Below are 19,127 nucleotides of genomic sequence, written 5' to 3' on the forward strand. Positions count from 1 at the left end.
AATCAAGTTTTATGAGATCCTCACGGGTGCGTAGACTTGTGTGACGCCTTGCGTTGTCATCAGGAAGAGGAAGTTCGCTTTCCTTTTCGTTGGAGAAGAACACGCTGAACTCTTCTCTTCAAATCGCAGCTGTTTGTGGCCCCCCGGCACGCGGGTAATCGGACAGGTTTCAGCGATCTTGTTTGCGATGATGATGGGCGCCTAGTCCAACGAGCAACAGTGGTTTTATCGACTGCCAGGTCTCCGTAGAGATTCTGCGAGCACCCATGAACATCTGCGATGCTCTGGTTTTCCGCCAAAAGAAACTCGATGATAACTCTTTGCTTGGAACGCACCTCTGTTAGAGATGGTATTCTGAAGGCTAAGTATTGCGCCGCCACTTGTGGAAACTTCATGAACTATAGGGGCTGAAGCATCAATATTGCTCGATGTTCCACAATAAATTCTGAACATCCTCAAAGGAAATTCGTCGAAAAAAAAAGTTGTATTATAGAATGCCCCTCATACATTATTTCAGAATGAGAATTAGTGACTGCCGACAAACCTTAGACATAGTTTCAAACCTTCCAAAATGTTTGTCGCTGACGTTATGCTCCATTTTAACCCCCCCTGCCCCCTCCAATAAAATAATGAATGGGAAAGAGTTTCTATCGCACGACATTTTCGTTGTTCACGCAGTGAAACTTCAGCATCAGACTTGGCGTTTTATTTTATTACTTCTTTACTAGTGACTCTATTTACAACACATTTCGCAAACAATATCTACATGCACCACTAAATGTATGTGTAAAATTATATAATTGTACGACCCATAGTTCAGGAGATATGTCGAAACACTGAGACGCGTGACGAACTAGCTTCTCTTAAGAGGGAGCACAAATTACCCACAATGTACTCATCCAGACTGAAGCTGTTTTATGCGTAGGATTTTGATTCTTTAGACACTCGGGTGTGTAGGGAGTTACTGGTTTGAATGTAATTATTACAGTCAAGACTTCTTCTACAGTTTTTACAGGTCGCGCTTTGCTCCCTTACCAAGCTGACGATTCGTTTAGATCTCAGAACGTGTCCAACACACCTTTTTTTTGAGTCGAGTTGTGCCATAAATTTCTTTCTTTCCCTATTCGATTCGTTAACTCCTTATCAGTCATTCTTTCTACCCATTTACTCTTCAGCATTATTCTGTAACAATACACTTCAGTGGCAAGAATTTTGTTTTTGTCTTTAATCCCTACTGTCAACATTTGACTTCCCTATAAGATTCCAAGCCAATAAATATCTGCTTGAAATACTTCCTTACAGACTTATATTGGACATTAACAAATTTAAGTAAGACTCACCTACGGCTTTTAGTGTCTCATTTCCTAATCTAATTTATTTAGCTTTGCCTGATTTAACTCGACCTCTGTTCGTATCGTTGCTTGACTTTTGTTGATGCCCATATTACAACTTCTTTCAAAATCATCGCCCATTCTACACAACTGCTCCCACAATGTCATTGGTTAGTCAGTTAGTTAGTACTTACGTGTTCCATGGGTTATCTGAACGATTCTTTTGCTGAAGTAATTTGTAACGATTCTGTTTACAGGATACGTATATATGATTAATGTTAACAATGATTTTTAGTCCTACGTATGCAACTACAGTGGCTACCGGTTTCTAAGTAGAAATTAGCCAATGGAGTAGGGGATATCCCGGATAAATGATTTTAAATTAGATTTAAAACTTACTTCATTTCCTGTCAGACATTTTATGTCATTGGGCAACCCCTAAAATTTTAGTTACTATATATAGTCTTTCTGAGCAGCCGCTGACAACTTAAGCAATGAGAAATATACGTCATTTTTGCCTCTACTATTCTGAGTATAAACATCACTCTTCTTCTCAAGTTGTAATGGATGATTTACAACGAATTTAATTAACGAATATATGTAACGTGACAGCGCAGTTAAAATGCCAAGCTCATTGAAGAACTACTTACATAGCGTCCGTGGCTGTACACCACATATTATTCTTAGTGCTCGGTTTTGTGTAAACAATGATTTCTTTCTAAATGGCATTTTACCCCAGAAAATTATTCTGCACGATATTATTGAGTGGGTTTTTTCAAAATTTAGAGAGAGACCATTCCCACGGGGCCACTTGATAATTCGTTGGAAAATATCATTTAACAACTCCTCTGTTGCTTTTTCTCTAATGGAATTTATTATAGCACCTGTATCACCTGCTAAATACGTCAAGTAAATTATACGAAATAAATATTATAAAAAGAATATTATTTCATTACTTCGCAGCAGACATGTTTTAATTCGCACTGTCTTTGGAAATTCCGATGTTTAGCAGCAATTTTCCGTTTAGTACTAACACCAGATTGGGATAGAGACATGCGGAATACAAGAGATTTACGGCAGTTAATAATCGGTACATGACACAGAAATAAAATAATATTTTAATAAAAACTAATATTTTCTTCAACAATAATTTTCGTATGGTGAATACTGCACAAATTAATGAGCATCTTGTACTCGGAAAATGAAATGTTCCATGTTAAGGTAAATCAAGCAAATGAAATCAAGCCAACCACTTTTTTTATGCTTAGCGATTGCTTTCACTATTGTAAGGGGCGCTGGACAAAAATTACAAACAAAAACGTTCCATAAGTTTTACTGATCCACGCCTTCGAAAGTAGGGATTAAACAAAGATTGAAATCTGCCCACTCAACAGTCAGCGAATAGGCTTACTGAAACACTGGTTTTGATGAATATCTACGTGTTTACAAAAAAGTTAAATGTGTTGTGTGTCCCTGTCGTAAAAGATATATTGTCTGGTCAGAAGTACCCGGGCAGTTATTAGCGGACTTTAGTATGAGCTGCCTCCACCATTCGCCTTTATGACGACTTAAACGTTGCTGGGAACACTTTCAATAAGACGTGTGAATGTCTTTGAAGGACTGTCAGTCCACTAATCCTCTAGAGGTGAAAACAGTGAAGGTGTGATGTTGGACGCTGGGATCAGGAAAGAAGTTTATGTTCTCATCCATTCCAAATGTGTTCTGTTTGGTTCATCTCGAGACTCTGGGTTCGACAGTCCATTTCGGGAATATTGCTGTCCACCAAAAATTGCGTCATAAACGCTGCTGCTGCTTTCTGACGAGGGAATATCGTGTCTGAGCTGTTTCTCTAATGTACGCAGTACTCGATACTGAACAGTGTGTTCCGATCCCTCTTCAATCAGCGTTTTCTTAAGCGCGGTAAGCTGACCACATCCTAACCACGAAAAACACTCAATTTCCGTAAGACACCATCCTCTTTCCACTTTTTGATACTAAACACGATGGCAGGTAATGTTGTCCAGGAGTTTGGCATATCCAAATTCTTTCCGCCGGATTGCCACAGGGTATAGCGTGATTCATCATTTGAGCCCACTCGTTTCCAGTCATCAGGTGTCCAGTAGCATCACTCTTCAAAACGCATTGAGCATCACTTGGCATCAGCTACAGAAATGTGTAGCCCAAGAGGATATCCTCGACCATTGTACCTCATTATTTTTTTAACTCCCTACGTACAATGACTGTAGTAGATGAACTTACGGTAGTACTCCGGAACTCGCGACTGATTCCTTTCGCTGATTTCTTGCGATTTTCATGCTGATTTCTGCGATGCTCGACGCTCCGTATGTATTTGAGATCTGTCTTGCCGTGGTTTGCTGTGGTTGTTCTTTCGCGTTTACCCTTTACAATAACATACTAAGAGTCGCCTTGGAAAGCTTTAGAAGAGCTGAAATGTCCGTGAGGGATTTGCTACTCAGGTGTCGTCCAGTAACTGGTCCATGTTTGAAGTCACTGAGCTCTTCCGACCGACCTACTCTGGTGTGGCTGCTTCCTTACTGACAACACTATACTCCCCGCCTCCTTTTATACCACTCGGTCATTCTCTCGGGAGAAAGGAGTGTCCGGATACCTTTTAGTACATATTGTATTTTTTACAAGCCGTGAAATTTTCCACCGACGCTGTGTACATTATGAAAAGTGTGATTATCCATTAGCGTGCTGACATTCTAGCAATGTGTGTTTCTTTGCTCTTGCAGCATACCAACAATGACAGACGATTACAACTTCGTCCCTGCGACGCCTGAGCAGGTTGAGACCATCAGGAAGCAGCTGGGGACGGACGAGGAGGACATCAAGAAGACCATCGCGTCTCTGCGAGACTGGCTCAGAATGCAACCGCATCTGCCCGACGCGATAGGTCAGTCACCTTTGTAACCTAGTTCATCTTTAAAAAACCCCAACCGATTCCAATACTGGTGTTAGTTCTTTAAACTACTGATGAGCCTTCAGTTTGGAACGTAGCGCTTCTAAGGAATGTAGCCATTAAATTTGCTTTCATTAAGTCTATGGCCACAAATTTTTTTTTTGTCATACAGGTTTCGGTCTATAATGACCATCTTCAGATCTGTTTTATAGAAACTTGTCCTAATCTACTGGAATCATGCTTTTATAAAACAGATCTGAAGATGGTCATTATAGATCGAAACCGGTAGTCTGATGACAAAAAGTTTTGACCGTGGACGTAAAGAAAAGGGAATTTATTCTGTATTCGAGTCACTGTTCAAATCTTCGTTGATCCATTATGGACCATGGGACAACGGCTGGCATGTATTTCGTGATGCAGTAATTTACCAACAGCCGTATGTATTGTAGAAATTTATTTTATAAACTTCTTATATGCTACCAGTTTCCGTATTACATTGATGCCATCTATGACGTGTGGGGCCTGAAGATGGCATCAATGTAATGCCGAAACTGGTAGCACATACGAAGTGCATAAAATAAATTTCTACAACACATATGGCTGTTGGTAAATTATTGCATCAAGCATTGACACATCTGTTGTAGCTGGGTCTATTGAGGTAGCGTGTGGCTGGAAACCAACAGGTCGGGTGATCGAATATAGGTCGGACAACGGAATATTTGCGTCTGCCTTCAACCTAACTTTCACCTTCGGGTGATGTGAAGATACATAGGTCCGCAGCAGCGTTAGGATTGCCAGGATTGGTTAGGGAACACAAGTAGCCGGAGTGGTGTGGGACTGAAACAGTTGCACCGGGACGTTGACCGACACTGAGTTATTATTATTAGTGTTATTTAGCTACTGCAGTGTACTACAACATATTCTAAGCGCAAATATAAAGACGTGTATCGAACAGAATGGCCTCCTCAGTGCTAACCCACATGGATTCCGAAAACATCAGTCATTTGGAATATAACTCGTGCTTTCTCACATGAAGTTCTGAAAGGCATTTCCTGACTTCCTACAAACATTTCTCTTGGTACCACGACAAAGTTTATTCATAAAAGTATCTCCATATGAGTTATCAAACGAAGTGTGTAACTAGAAATTCGATTTCTTAATAAGGAGTATGCAGAACGCTATAACGACCTGGTAAACAATATTAATAATAACTTTAGATTTTTCCAGATTATGGAGTTATCGATAATCAAGTATTTTGTGCAAAAAAACTGTCGGAACATCCAACTGATCACCGACGTTGCTTCTCTACATCGTAAGTTTCATATACACCTGATAATGGCCATCACTTGGATGCATGACCGTGCAGTTGTCGATCACTGTTATCAAGCGGGGTGCCCTCAGGCCCTTGTCAGACAAATTGAGGAGTTACTTCATTGATAAGTAGCAGCTCCGGTCTCGGAAACTAGCATACGCCCGGGAGAGTGGTGTGCTGACCACATGCCCCTCCATATCTGCATCCAGTGATGCTTGTGGCCTGAAGATGACACGGCGGCCGGTCGGTCCGTTGGGCTTTCATGGTCTGTTTGAGTATAGCTCTGTTTTTCTTTATTTACAATGGCCTAAGGTAATGGCCAAAACCTGACTTGAGGGCTTAATAAAGTTCTCATTACTCAATTGGAGCGGTTTTTCAGTAACTGAACAACAGCTGCGGAATCAGCATCCTCCAAACATACGAAAACTAATAATCATAGAACATGATAGTTTTGGTGGTCTAGGTGTTATGGTGTGGGAGTGCTTCATGTTGCATGGGCATACTGATCTCCAAATTTTTGAACATGGTAGTCTCACTGGCCAAATTTACTGTGAGATTGTACTCCTTCCCCCTGCGCTAGTTTTCAGCAGTTCATTCGGCAATGACTTCTTTTTTGTTAATAACAAAGCGCGACCACGTCGAATAGCGCAGGAGCGAGGGAATATTCGGCAAATGGACTGACTTGCCCATCCCCCGACGTAAATCACACTGAACACCCATGGAGAGAGCGTTAGAACACTTCCATCTGCACCAATGACCATGCACTAGTTGTCCACCACCCTGGTGGAAGTATGGAACTATCTGCACCAATGACCATGCAGTAGTTGTCCACTACCGTAATGCAGGTATGGAACTACATGCACCAATGACCATGCAGTAGTTGTACACCAGATTGATGGAGGTATGGAACGCCTTATCACAGAAACTCCTTACTAACTCCGTAAAGTGCCCAGCCTGGGAACACATTGCAGAGAATGTATTGCTGTTCGCTGCATAACACACGCTATTAAGTACCATGACTCGCCTTTGCTAATGTCAAGGAGACTATCGTATATCGCGGCGGCTCCAGCGTCATTATTGTCGTTGAATAAAAGTGTCATTTATGTTCGCCTTATTGTGTATTTCTTTCAGTTATCGTCTGCATTATATTGTAGCAGTTCTTTCTATGTATATCCCAAATTTCATCGAGCTACGTTACTTGGAAGTGACACATAACGAGAAAATTATTTCCGTCCTTATGTTTGCACACTGGTGCAGTAACCTCAACCTTTTTGCAGATTATACAGTTATCTGTAAAGAAGTACTATTTCAAAAAAGAAGCTCCGGAAACAACCAGTTGATAAGATTTCAGTGAGGCGCAAACTCACTTTAGATGTCCAGAAATATGTAACTGTGCTTTATACAAATTGCAGAGAAGTAGTATCCTACGACTTCTATATTGACGAGTCTCATCCGAAATTAGTCAACGCATAGAAATATCCGGATGTAGCAATTTTGTAGCAATATGAAACGAAATTATCACGCAGGCACGATGCTACATAAACCTGGCGGCAGACTCCAGCTCGTCAAAAGGATAATGAGAAAATTCAATCACTCTACAAAGGAGACTGCTTACCTACGGTACTGAATGTAAGTAAAGAACGACAATGCGAATGGTCACAGGTTAGTTTCACTAGTGGAAGAACACCACGGAAATTCTGATAAATCTGAAATTTCGGGAGTAAACTATCTTGAGAGATGATAGTTACAGAATTTCCAGAACCAGTATTAAGTGTAGCACAATGTAGTATGGTAGTGAAACATGGACTGTGCGAAAATCGGATCAGAAGGCAGACGAAGCCTCAAGATGTGGTACTAGAGAAGAATGTTGAAAATTCAGTGGACCGATAAGGTAAGCAATGAGGAGGTTTTCCACAGAATCGGCGAGGAAAGGAATGTATGGAAAACACTGACAAGAAGCAGCGACAGGATGGTAGTACACCTGTTAAGATATCAGGGAATATCTTCCATGTTACTAGAGTGAGCTGAAGAGAGTGAAACCTGTAGAGAAACATGGGGACTGGCATACATCCAGGTAATAATTAGGGACTTAGGATGCAACTGCTACTCTAAGATGAAGAGGTTGGCATATGAGAGCTATTCGTTCAGGCCGTATCAGACAAGTCAGAAGACTGATGACTTAAAAATAAAAGTTGTGGAGTAACTACAGAAATACACTCCAGCCCGCTACGTATCGCTGCCGTAGGAACCACAGGGTTTGACGAAGAGAGAGTAACTGAAACAGGTATTTTTCGTACGCTCCATACGCAACTGGAGCAGGGAGATCTCTTGACATGTGGTATAGCACCAAGTGTCCCCTGCCATGCACACCACAGTGTTTTGGAGAGTGCGCCTGTACTTATATAAGTAAGTCTAGCTGTCGCACCACCAAGTAAACCTAGCCAATCTTAATTCGAGGAGAAGTTTTATAAGCATCTTATGCGTCATATGAAACTGCTGCAACAAGACGTCTGCTTCCATTGGGCTGACTGCGAGAGATGGGTTACTTAAAGATCGACTTTTGGAAAGATTTCCAGCACTAGCGCTACACTATGGTCCTGGATGGTAGACGGTTTTCCATGATATTAACTAACTGATCTCAGCAGATCACTGTGTAAATAGTTATAACGAGAAGTTCTTCCAGGAGGCAGCCGTTAGCAGGGAAGCGTAGTTAGAAAATGAACGAGAAGCTACTATAGTGAATTTAGTTCTTGAGGTATAAGACACTTTAACTATAAATACTAGAACGATGGTGGACAGACTTTGGAAGCTGATCAGGACAGCAGGGAAATGGACGAATTGAGATTGAGAAGAATACATTACTTGATCAACAGTATTCCGACAGCCCTATGTAAAGTGGAACTGACCACTAGATGCGACGAGAGGCTGACCTGCCAGAGTAAAATTAAGTAGAGAGTATTGTGTTGTCAATAAAGGTCCAGTAACAACAGAACGTTAGGTCACCAGAGCTCATTGACTTCCCACGTGGTTTAATATTGGATGCCACGTGAGTAATAAATTCATCAAGGACTGTTATCCAAATCACTGTTGGCAAGTGTAAACGCGCAGGAACAACCACAGGCCTGCGAGACCTCGTATAGTTTCGCCAGAGACTATCGAGCATTATAAAATGTTGTTGTAAAAAAATTGCATGAAATGAGCAACTGAATCACTAACAAGTTCCAAAGTGCTATCAGCACTCCAGCTAGAAGAATGTCTGTACGTAGCGAATTAAAAATAATAGTGTAGAACGGTCCAGCAGCTACTCATAAGCCACACATTTCAGAAGTCAATGTTATGTGGCGATTTTAATGGTGTAGAGAGCCACAGTGTATTACTGGAAATGAGTATATCGGAGAGCTGAATTACGCTGTAACCTGCGGTAATCTGATGGAAGGGTTTGGGTTTGGCGAATGCTTTGATAATGATACCTGCCATCAGATTATTGCCATACAGCATTCTGGACTGCATGCTGTAGAGGAACAGTTTGGACACGATGATTATGTCAACATGTCAATGCAACCTGTCGTGCTGCAGCATCCGTGGGGCAATTGTTTATGGAGAATGTCATTCCTGAAATGCACTGGCCTGCACGGAGTCCCAACCTGAATCCATCTGAACACCTTGAAATGGATCGTCGCTCCACTGCATCCAACATGTTCTCTGATTTCGGTTCTGAGGAAGTGTGGGCTGCCATTCCTCCACAGACATTCTATGGGATTGATGACCTCAGATGTTAAGTCCCATAATGCTGAGAGCCATTTGAACCCTTTTTTGAATCAGTCTTGGGGCATATTTAAATATTAAATAGTAATTAAATTATCATAATGGAAAGGGATCAATGGATGAGAGCTAACACGGTACTGAAGTGCCAAATTAAAGACAACGAAGAAACACTAAGGAAACAGTTGAGGAGTGGTATGAAGAAGGAGGAAAACTGAAAGAGTAATGGAAGAAAAGCAAAGAGCAAATGAGAGGGAATTGAACCTGCCGATTGTTCCATGGGTGGCCAAGCCAGAATGGTAAAAATCAGTGGTATATTGTTAGTCATTGACATGAAAAATAAAAAGCTTATACAACGTTTCAAGCATGTGGAGCTCTATACATACTAAATACTCTATAAAACAAAAATTTAAAAAGGCTAAACAGTGACGCAACACGAGAGTGTTATCGAAATGGGTAGATGTGATGTATATTTACAGACAAACAAATTATTACAGTTTCAGAAAAGACGGATGATTTATTCAAGAGTAAGAACTTCACAAATTGAGCAAATCAGTAACGTGTCGATCCACCTGATGCCCTTACAGAAGGAGTTATCCGGCTTGGCGTTGACTGACGGAGTTGTTGCATCTCCTCATGAGGTATATGTTTCCAAATTATGGTCAACTGGTGCGTTAGCTCGTCCATATCCCGAGTTGATTACACGAAACTGCCCATAACGCTCCAAACGCTCTCAATTGGGGAGATCTGGCGACCTTGCTGGCTGTGGCGGGGTTTGCTAAGCGTGACGACAAGCAGTAGACACTCTCATCCTGTGAGGGCGGCATTATCTGGCTGAAATGTAAGCCCAGGACGGCTTTCCATGAAGAGCAACAGAACGGGGTGTAGCACACCGTAGACGTTTCGCTGTGCTATAACGGTGCTGCTATTGACAACCAAATCGGTCTTGCTATTACAAGAAATGGCACCACAGACCAGCACTCCTGGGGAATGGTATCGCACTCTGGGGCCTCGAGACGCAGCATTGGCCTGGGCTCTCATTACCGGAGCAGAATTGTCTTCAGTGATGAGTCCCACTTCAAAAGAGCCCCAGTTACCAGAATAAATGTCAGTGTGTAATGTGACACCCACAGGCACAAAGACACGCATGTCACCCCTTGAAGTACATGCTCTGTCTGCTACTGAAGATCGCTGTCTGCAGGCTGGTACGAAAGTGTATGCCTTCCCATCGAATTCCCAGACTTGCTCTATGGGAGACAAATCACAGGATCAGGCAGGCCAACCAAAGTTTCATACATTCCTGAGATCGCACATGATGTGAACTGGCGTGGGGCCTTGCCTTATCCTACTGAACTGTGCCATTTAGTACCCAAATCATGAAAGATATGTCAACATGGTTTACCATTTTGCCACGTAATGGCGAACGTTCTGCTTCCTTCAACAACTGCCAAACCAATCTTGTTATCATATTCTAGAGATCTCCACACCCTGAGTCCGAAAGTTGCTGAGGTATAGATTTCAGGAAACTCTGCTTCCTGTGACATGTCACCAGATCCTCTATGGACACTTTGTCTTCGGTACCATTACAAAAAGAAGCAAACAACACAGAATGTCATTAGATGTCCCAGTTGACTCTGGTTCCACAGCAGGAAAGTCTCTGTTGTCTATAGTATGCTGCAAGCGCTAGAAAACGGACGTTGACTCAAAATTTAAATCCCAGTTCTAGGTATGTGTTCCCAACAGATCATGGTGATCCCCTGCCATGTGGAACTCGTGTTCTCTTCACGTCGCACTGTAGCCCTGAGTTCATCTCGTCAGCACTCATCGTTTTGCAGTCACTGCACTGCTGATAACTGTGTATGCCATCTGCTAGTATGGTGCTTCCATGTCCGTCATGCCAATGATTCAATTTTTCGTAATGGCCGAAAGATGGCAGTAAGCTCGCTGTACAGGTGCTCTGAGTATGCCTTGTTGCGATCTCTCCTGAAAACACACAGTAACGTAGATACACCTAGTGTCCATGACGTACTAACACAATTTTCGCTACTAGCAACGATTGGTCTCTGCACCGAAAATATTGAAAGACAGCTCGTTCTAGGATGATACTTTAATTAACATACTCCACGCGCATGGAAATACTGATGTATGTGTTTGGTAGCGTCCCGTAAAGGTTTTGATGGAGTAACACTTTCCAATTTTTCCGGTACTGGGTGGGAGATTACTATTAGCTTACTGCAGACGACGTAAACGTTGATTTATCGCCTGTGCTCTTAAGGTAAGCCAATGGGTGAGGAGCGAAGAGCACTAGAGAATATAGTTGGAGCGTGAAAAACAATTAGTACATCCTCTGCAACGGTGTTACATTTAACATACATACGGCTGTATGGGCCTAGGTCAGCCATACCCAATGTTTGCTGCAGCAACAGTGAGTGCATTCCTCTGCGTCAGTAGTGTCCATATCTTGAGCTCTAGGTGGACGTGTCTCCTGCATCAGGCACGTGTAGAAAAGCAGAGCTCAACGCCTGTGGGTATTATTCGCGAGCAACGCAACAATCGAGGGGTCTGAGAAAACTAATGAAACTGAACCTTTACCTACCAAAGTTAATATTTGTTTTCAACATCAGTATTGTCCCCTACAAAATACTTCCCTTCGGCAGCTATGCACGGGAGAAGTTGTTGTTTCCAGTATTGGTAGCAGTGCGGAAGAGCTTCAACTCGTAAGGCCTTTAACGTCACATTCTTTTGAAAGTTCTCTGGCTCCCAAAATGACGCCCTTTTAAGACATTTTTATATTTTTGGAAAGTAAAAATGTCACAAGAACCCAGATCAGGTTGAATAGGTGGGCTGTGGAACAACAGAAATGCCTTTTGAGGTCAAAAATTCTGTGATGGAAGTGGCCATGTGATATGGCGCTTTGTCATGGCGCACCATTCAGATGCCTGCATTGTCCAGTCCCACTCGATTCACCCTTTCCTGAGTGCTTCAAAGAGTTCTTTGTAAAATATTTGGTTGACAGTTTGTCCTGGAGGAACAAATTCGTTATGCAATATACCTCTACTCTAAAACTATCGTTCTTTTGATTTCTGATTTGCTCACTAGAGCTTTATTTGGGGGAGGAGATATCTCAGTGTGCCACTCCTCAGTTTGCCGCTTTGTTTCAAGATCGTACTCAGAAATACAGCAATTGTCATCTGTGATCACACGAGTGAGCCAGACAAAGTACTCGTAGATCAACTCAAACGTTTGTTCGATTGTCCATCTGCTGAGCTGTGAGGTTTTTTGGCACCATTTTGGCACAAACCTTTCGCATGTGTGGTGGACTTGGTAAAGTTTAAAGGTCATCAATCATCCATCATCACACGTTGGTCTCATCTTACAGGAGCACGCACTCGTTCGACATTTTCATCAGTTTTTGAAGGTCTCCGTGAACGAGTTTCATCTTGAATGCGTCCTGGCTGTGCAAAAATGGTTTGTGCCTGGGAGAAACTTGTGTTCCCCCTCAGGCCTGTTTCAATTTTTGGAAGGTTACGTTCTCGGATTCCCCAAACTTTACACAAAAGGTGATGGAATAACTTTACTCTAAATTCATAACACACAACAAAAACATAACTTCACTAATGGCGCTCTCAAAAACCATGTGCTGGCTGTACGTAGTTACAACTTAGACTTACGGTCTGAAAGCAATCAACACACTGCATACACAAGTGGAACAACACAGCGTTGCCACATCCCTTGCAGTCTTGCTAATCTCATTACCTTTCTCACACACCTCGTAGACATTACCGCCAGTCTTTGAGTACAGTATCTGTCTTCAGGTTGAATCAATTAATGGAATTATGTTTTCTGCTTTGACTGGCTAACCCTTTGTAATAAATATTATTTCCATTGGTTACAGATGACGCCCACATCGAAAGGATGTACATTCACTGCAAGTGTAGCACAGAGAAGGCTAAGAAAGGGTTGGATGCTTACTTCTCAATGAGGAACAGGTATCCGGAGATCCTGATGAATCGCGACCCTTTGGGGCCTGACATTAAACACACCATGAAACACATGTAAGTACCGACTAAATGCATATCTCTTTTCAAAAAAAAATGAAAGTTCTTTTACCATCAAATAATTATTATTGTGGTAACGGATTTTAAAATCTGTCTTTGCAGCAGTTTGTTTATATTACCATTTTTTGAGTCATCAGTCTTCTGACTGGTTTGATGCAGCTTGCCACAAAATTCTCTCCTGTGCCAATCTCTTCATCTCCGAGTAACACTTGCTACCTACGTCCTCAGTGATCTGCTGCATGTATTCCATCTTGCCCTCTACAGCTCCATCTGGTAGCATGGAAGTCATCTCTGATGTCTTAACAGATGTGCTACATACATACATACGTGTCCTACATACGTACATACATACATCAAGAGATATGACGTCTCAAACAGTGAGTTGCGTGAAAAACTAGGTTTTGTGGGAAAGTAGCGCGGAATACCCAGTGTTTCGGAATGATAGAACTTACAAGAGGACCGCGCCTATTCGTCGTCACCGATTTCGTCCAAATTTATGGTAGTCGCAGGGTTATCCAGAAATGAATGTGTTGGACCCCAGATGGGAAGATATTTAGAAAAAAATAGCATTTAAAGCGCGGGTCGGACGATTCATGAGCCATTTACGTCATCGTGGCTTCCAGAAAGCGGTTCTCTATGCGGAAACAGTAGAGAACGGTTTCCGAAGGTCGTAGGGTCTAGACCAACCTTTGTTAGACCATTACCCCTGAGTGCAATCAGACATTAGCTAGTCCCCTCACCCTCGCCTCCCTCCCCCTCTATCTGTTTTCCCTCCTCCACCCCCACATTAGCACCAACCTTTTTTTTTTATGCCGGTTTGATGCGGCTCGCCACGAATTCCTCTCTACATCTCAGAGTAGCAACCTATGTCCTCAAATATTTGCTGGATGTATTCCAATCTCTAGCTTCCTCTACAGTTTTTTGCCTTCTACAGCACCCTCTATTACCATGAAAGTGATTCCCTCATGTCTTAACAGATGTCCTATCATCCTGTCCCTTCTTCTTATCATTGTTTTCCACATGTTCCTTTCTTCTTCGATTCTGCGCAGAACTTCCTCATTCCTTACCTTATCAGTCCACCTAATTTTCAACATTCGTCTGTAGCTCCACATCTCAAATCCTTAGATTCTCTTCTGTTCCGGTTTTCCCACAGTCTATGATTCACTACCATACAATGCATTACTCCAGACGTACATTCTCAGAAATTTCTTCCACAAATTAAGGCCAGAATTTGATATTAGTAGACTTCTATGGGCCAGAAATACCCTTTTTGCAATTGATAGTCCGCTTTTGATATCCTCCTTGCTCCGTCACATCATTGGTTATTTTACTGCCTAGGTAGCAGAGTTCCTCGCTGTTCTCATTTACTCTGCTTCTCATTAATTTCGTCTTTCTTCGATTTACTCTCAATTCATATTCTGCACTCATTAGACTGTCCATTCCATTCAGCATATTATGTAATTAGTTTTCACTTTCACTCAGGGTAGCAATGTCATCAGCGAATCGTATCACTGATACTTTTTCACATTGAATTTTAATTCCACTCCTGAACCGTTCCTTTATTTCCATTACTGCTTCTTTGATGTAAGAATTGAAGTTTAGGGGCGAAAGACTACATCCCTGTTTTACACCCTATTTAATCCGAGCATTTCATTCTCGGTCGTCCACGCTTATTATTCCGTCTTGGTTCTTGTATATAGTGTATATTACTCGTCTCTCCCTATAGCTTACCCCTATTTTCCACAGAATTTGGAACATCTTGCACCATTTTACATTCTCGAATGCGTTTTTCCAGGTATAGATATCCTATGAAAGTGTCTTGCTTTTTCTTTAGTGATGCTTCCATTATCAACCGCAACATCAGAATTGTCTCTCTGTTGCCTTTACCTTTCGTAAAGCCAAGCTAATCGTCATCTCACACACAGTTTTCTTTTCCACGCTTCTGTATATTAGTCTTGTCAGCAACTTGGATGCACGAGCGGGTAAGTTGATTCTGCGATATTCTGACTTTTTACCATTCGAACTTCATAGTGTTGAATTAAAATAGCTCGGACATTATCCATCTTAATAAGGAATATGTCGCCAGTAACGATTACATTAATATCCTGGGTACACACTATAATAATGTGATAACTATAATCTTCTGAAAAAGGCACTGGACGACTGAAACAGCAAGGAAATAAAATTCTTTTATGCAACTAGGGGCTGATTTTTTAACAAAAAAATTTAAAATATGGCCAGTGGTAGCATTTTTGTCTGATTTCCGCTTACATGTGGACGTGTCTTCTGCTACCACATTTTCTAGGTATATCTGCGTTTCGCAAGGACTTTTTTGGACTATCTGCGCGTCGGTTTGTTTACCTAAACGTTTACCTAGATTGCAAACATTAGCGCTCCTATTGTTTGTCGTGTTTCACACAAAAAAGTAAGTATTGCTACAAATGAACATGAAGCTAGACCAACAACAAACCTGACAAAGGTAGGAATATCGCTCTCTAATGGCTGCCTCGCATTTCATTTTTGTTTATGGCTCAATGTACAAGGTGAGGCAGCTAAGACCGGCCACCCTAGGTATATTCAGAATGAATAAACATATCGAAGTGCGGTTTTCGGTATGTTGTAACAACCAGTATGACAAATTTCCTGATGTTTGCAAGTAATTTTTTTCGTCTACGGTCGTCGAATTACGACACCGACTTTGCCTTTCTTTCTAATGAAAGTATATACCCTTTAGTGGTATTGTAAAGAAGCTTCTGAGATAATTTCAGCCACGTTACATGTATGGGGCTGTACCAAGATAATAATCACTGTCCCGCCATGAACAGGAAAGGTTCCAGAAACGCTTGCCACAAAGTACACACGTAACTCAGGTGCGAATAATGTGTTTATATCACGGCTAACCTGTTGCTCGAAATTTTGACCTTGAGCACTGCTACACGCTGTAAAGTTGTTCTGAAGAAACAATATTGCACACTGAATTTCATATGAAGTTAACGGCAGCACAAGCCCTTAGTGTAAGACATTTCATGCCTTCGGGAGCCATAGATTTTTCCTAATATGCTTCTTGTTTTAATTTCCGACCCAGGTAAAAGACTGATAAGTGTGCAGGCCATTTTGCGTTTCTAAGAAGCCCGTTGCAACCCTCTCCAAATGATCTCTTTAGAGAGTCTGTCATTACGTGTGTAGAATGGGAGGGACATCCGTCATGATGGTATCACGCCGAGATATTTGAGCGTATTTAAGTTTCATCAATAAGTTTGGAAATAATTATGCATAAATAACACGTACCAAACTTTGATAGAAAAAGAGCGTTGTTTTCATCCATTTCTTTCAGTCAGCGTGAATTTTTAGCCGATAATTAGTACATATTGCGAAGATCACTTGCTCGTGGTTTGAAAACGATGCTTCTTGCTCAAACAAAATTTTCGTAGCTAACATTTGGAGAACAATAATCAATTTTGGAAGTTATTGACTTGAAACTGTACATGCAGCGAAATGTGCAGAGTATCAAATGAGACGGAATGTAGTATTCGCAGAAGGATCATTTGATTAGTCCCTCTTGTACTTCGGAGATGCTTCTTAGTGACACTTGCATTGTGTGGTACTACTGCTAAAATAATAGTTTCATTTCCTCCACCAGTTGCTCTTCTTTTTCCCTGGTGTATTGTATTATCCGCACTTACAGTTTCTAGAATTATTCCTAATGTTTCCAAAGTGAGATCGTGAGTGTTTGCAACGATCTGGATACCTTTCAGCATACAACCGAACCGCTAGTGTAATAGTTTGGCGGCATTCGCCATGGATGATATTCACCTTTACGACTGCCGTATACATTGCGAAGACCTCAATAGCTTTATGAGCAAGTTATCTAATTGCTACAATAGTAGAACACCGACTGACGGACGTCAAGCCCACAAGTAAACATTGGTACAATATGAAACTTCCTGGCAGATTAAAACTGTGTGCCCGACCGAGACTCGAACTCGGGACCTTTGCCAATCGCGGGCAAGTGCTCTACCAACTGAGCTACCGAAGCACGACTCACGCCCTGTCCTCACCGCTTTACTTCTGCCAGTATCTCGTCTCCTACCTTCCTAATTTTACAGAATCTCCCCTGAGAACCTTGCAGAACTAGCACTCCTGAAAGAAAGGATACTTGCCCGCGAAAGGCAAAGGTCCCGAGTTCGAGTCTCGGTAGGGCACACAGTTTTAATCTACCAGGAAGTTTCATATAAGCGCACACTCCGCTGCAGAGTGAAAATGTCATTCTATTAGTACAACACCTAAGTTACGTGTTTGTTAACATTTGGTATAACAGGGCAGACGTTATTGGAACCTCTTGTCTTGACAAAGGAACAGTAGTTTTCTGCGCTGTTCTCTTCATACTACTTCATCAAGTCCCATACATGTTATGCTGTTGAAATTATCTTAGAAGCTTCTTTAAAATGTCACGGAAGAAATACGAACTCGGTGTCGTAATTCGGCATCTATAAACGATAAAAATTACTTGCGGACGTCAAAAAATTTGTCATATTGTCCGCTATAACTGAACGAAAACCTCACCCCGGTATATTTATACACTCTGGATATATTATGGAAGTTAGGGGGGGGGGGGGAGGGGTGGTTGGTCTGTCGTAGATGTCCCACCCTGTATACAAAAACTGACTTTCTGCCGCTCTATTACTGATTTGTTGTCTTCCCCTCTCCCTTATACTGCAACACTTACTAGCTGCAGGTTTCGTTTCCAATGCTACCTCTGCAACCGAGACAAGCAGTTTCAGATAAACTTGTATCTATCTGGATGTAGTGGAAGAATGCTACAGTTAGGGCAGCAGATCCGGTAGACTCCATCAGTAGCATCCCACCATTTAATCTCGTAATCTGTTTGACGTAACTGTGTTGAGACTAAACTGCCTAACCTTCGTTTAATGCGGATCTCTTCAGCTGCCAACTCAGTGGTGAACGGCCTATACACAGCAAAAAGGCCGGCAACAGTTAGCTTTCACAACGCTTTCGCAGTACCAGGGCTAATTGGCGATGTTGGCGGAATGCTGACACGTAGCTAACTAGTGGAGGTAGCCCAGTTCAGGGCCGTTTACTCTATCGCCGCACCGGTTCCGTGAAGCGGGAGCGCTGATATATACTGGTGTCATATTGACAAAGTGACTGGCAGTTAGCTGTGTACAGGTCAGTTACCACAGCAATAACCAATCAGAGCACGAGTCTGGTAGCACAGTTGTCATATCGCTCTGGTAAGACAGCTCCAGGACGCCGGTCTGTTGCGCGCGACAATGGCGGTCTTTCAACACAATTGTTGTGATTCGTTTTTTCATGCTGCAGGTTACGTCTCAGAAACAACTACCTGATGACATATCTCTTCAACGAGTTATTATCGGTTTCAATTGGTTCAAATGGCTCTGAGCACTATGGCACTTAACTTCTGAGGTCATCAGTCACCTAGAACATAGAACTACTTAAACCTAACTAATCTAAGGACATCACACACATCCATACCCGAAGCAGGATTCGAGCCTGCGACCGTTGCGGTCGCGTGGTTCCAGACTGAAGCGCCTAGAACCGTTCGGCCACACCGGCCGGCTATTATCGGTTTCGAATGTTTTGTTCATCAGATGGCTGCATTGTAATTTCAGAACGAATTGTTGATCAGGTTCTCAGTGCTTTGAATGCAATGAAGACCTACAGCGAAAACATTTCAAGCTTAAAAATTTTCAAATAGAAGT

At 42.0% G+C, this 19,127-nt stretch overlaps 1 protein-coding gene across 1 annotated transcript in view; it reads left to right on the forward strand.

Moving 5' to 3' along the window:
* The window catches only part of LOC126272157 (retinol-binding protein pinta-like), a 94,545-nt gene that overhangs the window by 26,813 nt on the left and 48,605 nt on the right, over window positions 1-19,127 (forward strand). Inside the window, exons 2-3 of the mRNA XM_049974790.1 lie at window positions 4,088-4,248; window positions 13,224-13,383. Coding sequence (XP_049830747.1) covers window positions 4,098-4,248; window positions 13,224-13,383 — 311 coding nt within the window. The 5' untranslated portion in view covers window positions 4,088-4,097. The remainder of the gene's footprint in view (window positions 1-4,087; window positions 4,249-13,223; window positions 13,384-19,127) is intronic.

This window comes from Schistocerca gregaria, chromosome 5 (assembly GCF_023897955.1).
Source record: "Schistocerca gregaria isolate iqSchGreg1 chromosome 5, iqSchGreg1.2, whole genome shotgun sequence".
Classification (NCBI taxonomy): domain Eukaryota; kingdom Metazoa; phylum Arthropoda; class Insecta; order Orthoptera; family Acrididae; genus Schistocerca; species Schistocerca gregaria.